The 6,000-nt window shown below is 38.9% G+C and overlaps 1 protein-coding gene across 1 annotated transcript; it reads right to left on the bottom strand.

The window, feature by feature from the left end:
- Positions 1 to 3,542: 3,542 nt before the first annotated feature.
- Positions 3,543 to 4,811, bottom strand: LOC130980762 (uncharacterized). The gene has a single exon (XM_057904413.1). The coding sequence runs from the start codon at positions 4,809 to 4,811 to the stop codon at positions 3,543 to 3,545; it is 1,269 nt and encodes a 422-aa protein (XP_057760396.1).
- Positions 4,812 to 6,000: the final 1,189 nt, after the last annotated feature.

Here is a 6,000-nt window from a genome sequence, read left to right as displayed (position 1 = left end):
TTACAGCAAATGGAAACAGTAACAGTCTGTAGACATCCTGATCTACTTTCTTATCATGTACTGTATCAGCAATTTGCAGAAATTGTGCCAGAAACTCTGTAGGTTCTTCATGTGGAAGACCGGAATACTGGCAGTTTTGCTGCACCATGATAATGAGCTGAGGATTCAGCTCAAAGCTACTAACTCCAATGGAAGGTATACAAATACTACTCCCATATGAAGCAGTGGTGGGGTTAGCATATGACCCCAAAGTCCTCTTGGACTGTTCATTCATATTGTCTTGTCCATTCATACTTACTTCCATAATGGAATACAAGAGATAATTTATATGTTGATATTATTTATTTTCTAGTAGTGGAATAAATAAAAATGGAATATATAAAAAAATATTTTGAAAATATTTTGTGAAAAATTTTTCGAAAAATTTGAAATTGAAATTTGAATTTTATAAAAAAAAATTTCGAAAAAGTAGTTTTAAAATTGGTTAGAAAATAAATTTTTTTGAATTTTGAATTTTATGATGAAAGAGAAAAACACACAAAAGACACAAGACTTAAAATTTTTAGATCTAATGCTCCTTATTTTTCGAAAATTTTTGGAGGGAAAACACCAAGGAACACCAAACTTAAAAATTTTAAGATCAAGACACAAGAAAAACTCAAGAACACTTTGAAGATTCACAAGAACACCAAGAACACAAGAAAGAACACCAAACTTAAAATTTTTAGACAACTTCAATAAAATTTTCGAAAATTATATTAAAATTAACAAGAAAACACCAAACTTAAAGTTTGGCACAAAATTAAATCAAGAAAAATTATTTTTGAAAAAGATTTTAAAAAGAAGATGCCCAATTGCCAAGAACATAAGCCAACGCTCTAGCCAACTGATTTAAAAATGTAACTATTTTAAAGATGTGTTATTTTATGGATAAAAGTATAATTTTTAAAAGTTAATGTTTTGAAAAAGCACAAGAAAAACAAGAAAAAGACACAAAACAAGAAAAATTCAAGATCAAACAAGAAAAATAAGCAAGAACAACTTGAAGATTAATGAAGAACAAAAAATCACAAGTCGAAAATTTTAAAGAGAAATATGAGATATGCAATTGACACCAAACTTAGAACAAGACACTAAAACTCACGAAAATTGGCAATTAATTAAGAGAAAAATAATAAATTTTGAAAAGAAATTTTTTTGAAAATAAACTATCCTATCAAGATTTAATGACTCTATAACAATAAAAAAATAAAAATAAAAATAAAAATAAATTATTCCTAATCTAAGAAATAAAATAAGCCTTCAATTGTCCAAACTCAATAATCCCCGGCAACGGCGCCAAAAACTTGGTGGACGAAATTGTATCTCTTTATAGAATATGATAATAGAATATGGTCCAAGATCAACTTCGTTCAACTGACCAGCAAGTGTACTGGGTCGTCCAAGTAATACCTTACGTGAGTAAGGGTCGAATCCACAGAGATTATTGGTTTGAAGCAATCAATGTTATTTTATTAATCTTAGTTAGGATGTCAACAAGGATTATTTGGATTAAAAGTGAAATTACTAGATTTCATTATAAAAATAAAAGAGGGAACAATGTTACTTTGAATTGCAGTACTGGGGAATATGTTGGAGTTTTGGAGATGCTTTGTCCTCTGACTTCAACTCTTCCTTGAAATCCTTTTCTCACACGCAGGTTCCTTCCATGGCAAGCTCTATGTAGGGTGTCACCGTTGTCAGTGGCTACTTCCCATCCTCGCAGTGAAAGCTATGCACGCACTCTGTCACAGTACGGCCAATCACCGGTTGGTTCCCGCTCCTACTGGAATAGAATCCCTCTTTTGCGTCTGTCACTAACGCCCAGCAGGTTAAAGTTTGAAGCACGTCACAGTCATTCAATCCCGGAATCCTACTCGGAATACCACAGACAAGGTTTAGACTTTCCGGATTCTCATGAATGCCGCCATCAATCCGGCTTATACCACGAAGATTCTGTTGGGGAACCTAAGAGATATTCATTCAATCTGATGTAGAACGGAGGTGGTTGTCAGGCACACGTTCATGGGTTGAGGAAGGTGATGAGTGTCACGGATCATCACCTTCTCCACAGTTAGGCGCGAATAAACATCTTAGATAAGAACAAGCGTGTTTGAATGGAAAACAAAGGAATTGTATTAAATCATCGAGACGCTGCAAAGCTCCTCACCCCCAACAATGGAGTTTAGAGACTCATGCCGTCACAAAGTATGTAATTCAGATCTGAAAATATCATGAGGTCCAAGATATGTCTGTAAAAGTTGTTTAAATAGTAAACTAGTAACCTAGGTTTACAGAAAGTGAATAAACTAAGATAATTGGTGTAGAAATCCACTTCTGGGGCCCACTTGGTGTGTGCTGGGGCTGAGACTAATGCTTTCCACGTGTGGAGGCCTTTCTTGGCGTCAAACTCCAGGTTTTGACGTGTTTTGGGCGTTCAACTCCAGATCATGACGTTTTTCTGGCGTTTAACTCCAGACAGCAGCATGTACTTGGCGTTCAACGCCAAGTTACGTCGTCTATCCTTGTGCAAAGTATGGACTATTATATATTGCTGGAAAGCCCTGGATGTCTACTTTCCAACGCCGTTGAGAGCGCGCCAATTGGACTCCTGTAGCTCCAGAAAATCCATTTCGAGTGCAGGGAGGTCAGGATCCAACAGCATCAGCAGTCCTTTTTCAGCCTAAGTCAGATTTTTGCTCAGCTCCCTCAATTTCAGCCAGAAAATACCTGAAATCACAGAAAAATACACAAACTCATAGTAAAGTCCAGAAATATGATTTTTGCCTAAAAACTAATATTATTTTATTAAAAACTAACTGAAACATGCTAAAATCTACATGAAATTACCCCCAAAAAGTGTACAAAATATCCGCTCATCAGTTATGCATGGATAAAAGACAAGGATCATCACTTTATGATGGAGATTGCTCGGTCTTTTAGGTGTCCCATTTTTCCAATGTTGCATGGCAACATTTTCCAATGTATTCCCTTTTTAGAACAAGTGTATAGTTCTCTTCATGAAGTGGCCGAACCTCCCCCATTTAATTGTCCAATCAATCCCCATCAATGCTCCTTTTCTTTTCCCTATAAAGACAAAATAAGAAAGGTGAGAATAATATCAAACCAAAGATAATTGAAACTTTATGGCAAAGAAAAGAAAAGATTAGATTGTTCATTTATGAACTCCAACTAACTAACTAACTGTGTGTCCTTATATGCACATTAGTGGCACCTTGGGGTGACACCAAACTTAGTTTAGAGCATTGTGATGAAAAGTTTTGTTCAAAGCTCCCAAGACTAGCATGCATCTTGGTTTGCTTTGAACACCAAACTTGTTCCTCACTATATACTGCACAATAAGGTTTTCACCAAGTGTTTGTCAAGTTTGGGTTGGAATTCATAAATGTTGACTTATTCACTATCTTCTAAAAGCATATAAAACATGGGTTGCCTCCCATGAAGCGCTTCTTTAGCGTTACTAGCTTGACGTTTCTCCCTCATCAGGGTGGTTGGTAGTGCTTGAAGTCCTCCCCTCTTGCTGTGGACTTGTATCCATTGGTTGTATCAATGATCTCTACATGTTCCAGGGAAAGAACTCTGTTGATTGTGAAGACCTTAGGTAACTGAGATGGTACAGTAGGGAGATTAGGGGGAATATCTGGGAAGTAAGCTGAGATCACTCTATCCCCTGGAGAAAAGTCTTCCGTAGGAATCTTTCTGTTCCTCCACCTCCTTGGTACCTTCTTCCTTGTGTCTTTTGATATTGCCTTGCTCTTGATGACTTCTTCCTCTAAGGGGGTTTTGATGTTGTCTTTACATCCCTCTAGAGGTTTAGGTTCCTCAAACTTTTCCTTGAGCTGTGGTGGTTGTTGTTTCCCTTGTTTATCAACCAAAGGGGTCTCCAGATAGGTTGGGTGTGCTTCAGTGCTTGCTTCCTCCTTCAACATCTCATTATGATCTTTGCTTGGTTCCTTGTGCTCTTGGTCTGCTTCTTGTGAGAATTTGAAGATATTAAAGCTGAGTCGTTCATCATGGATCCTCAATATTAGCTCCCCTTGCTCCACATCTATGAGTGCTCTGGCTGTAGCTAGGAAGGGTCTTCCCAATATGATTGAGTGAGTGTGACTCTCTTCCATGTCCAGGATGACAAAGTCTGTTGGGAGAAAGTATTTCCCAACCTTTAGCAACACATATTCTACCACTCCTAGTGCTTGCTTTTGAGTCTTGTCAGCCAGTCTGATGACCACATCTGTGGGCATTATCTCATTGATTTGCAGCCTCTTTACCAAGGATAATGGCAGTAAGTTGATGCTCGCCCCCAAATCACAGAGTGCTCTATCGAACATTGTTTCTCCTATGGCACAGGGGATGTGAAAACTCCCTGGGTCCATTCTTTTTGCAGGCAACTCAGGTTGAATAAGGGCACTACATTCCTTGTTCAACACTATAGTTTGGCCTCCTTTGAGTGAGCTTTTCCTGGGAAGAAGTTCCTTCATGTACTTGATGAATGCAGGCATTTGTTGGATGGCCTTGATGAATGATATGTTCACATGCAGAGATGCAAACAAGTCTAGGAACCTTGAGTATATTCTCTTCCCCACAGCACCATTGAACAGTTGGGGAAATGGTGCATAGAGCTTAAGCAACTCTTGTTGTGAGATTTCTGGTTCTTGGTGATCTCTATCCTCCTCCTCTGTTGAGTTGTCTTTAGGCTGTTGGGAGAGTTTGCTTTGCTTGTCTTCATCCTCTTGATCACTTGTAGTGACCATTTTGCAATCTTTCCATCTTACTTTCTTTGCTTCTCCTCTTGGGTTTTTCTCTGTATCACTTGGGAAGCCATTAGTAGGTTTGGGAATCTTCCCAGCTAAGCATCCCACTTGGAATTCCAGCTTCTTGATGGTCTCTCCCTGGTTCTTAATATTGGCTCGCACCTCCTCTTTGAACACCTTGTTTTCTTGAATCTCTTGGCATATTCCTTCAAGTAAGGTTTCAATCTTAGAGAGCTTGTCCTTAAATAATGGTGGATTGGGAGTAGAGGTGTTGTTTTGGTTTTGAGATGGGTGTGGAGAAGTGTTGTTGTGGGGATGTTGATATGTCCTCTGTGTGAATTGTTGATGAGCTGTATTGTTGTTGGAGTTGTAACGTCTCTGGTCTTGGCTTTGATCTTGCTGATTCCCCCATCCAAAGTTTGGGTGGTTCCTCCATCCAAAGTTGTAAGTTTTGGAGTATGGATCATGATTCTGTCTAGGTGAATTCCCAATGTAGTTGGCTTGCTCCCAGTCACCTTCTTCTCCTATGTTTACTCCTTCTTGAGTTGGTGATGAGGTGATGGCTGCTGCAACTTGGTTCTCTTCCACCTTCTTGGTAAGATCTGCTAGCTGCTTAGTGATCATCTTATTTTGGGCTAACAGTGCATCCATGTGGTTCAGCTCCATTACTCCTCTAGTGTTACTTCTTTCAGAGGCATAGAAGTAGTCATTCTCAGCAACTATTTCGATGACATCTATGGCTTCTTCAATGGTTTTCTTTTTGTTCAAAGAGCCTCCTGATGAATGATCCACAGCCTTCTTTGACTCATAGGAAAGACCTTCATAGAAGATGTGAAGTTGGACCCACTCATTAAACATCTCTGGTGGGCATCTCCTTGTTAGGTCTCTGAACCTTTCCCAAGCTTCATAAAGTGTCTCCCCATCTTGCTGTCTAAACGTCTGCACTTCAGTTCTCAGCCTATTGATCCTTTGAGGGGGTAAAATCTTGCCAAAAACTTATTCACCACCTCCTCCCAATTTGTCAGGCTTTCTTTTGGGAAGGATTCAAGCCATTTGAATACCTTGTCCCTGAGTGAAAAAGGGAATAGGAGAAGCCTATAGACATCCTGGTGGACTCCATTGGACTTCACTGTGTCACAAATCCTCAAGAAGGTGGTCAAGTGTTGATTCGGATCTTCTTGAGCACCTC

Source organism: Arachis stenosperma, chromosome 1 (assembly GCF_014773155.1).
Source record: "Arachis stenosperma cultivar V10309 chromosome 1, arast.V10309.gnm1.PFL2, whole genome shotgun sequence".
Taxonomy (NCBI): domain Eukaryota; kingdom Viridiplantae; phylum Streptophyta; class Magnoliopsida; order Fabales; family Fabaceae; genus Arachis; species Arachis stenosperma.
This window is presented reverse-complemented; position numbering and strand designations above follow the sequence as displayed.

Excerpts from the sequence above, each read along its gene's own strand:
- LOC130980762 (XM_057904413.1), bottom strand. The coding sequence starts at position 4,811 with ATGGTCACTACAAGTGATCAAGAGGATGAAGACAAGCAAAGCAAACTC.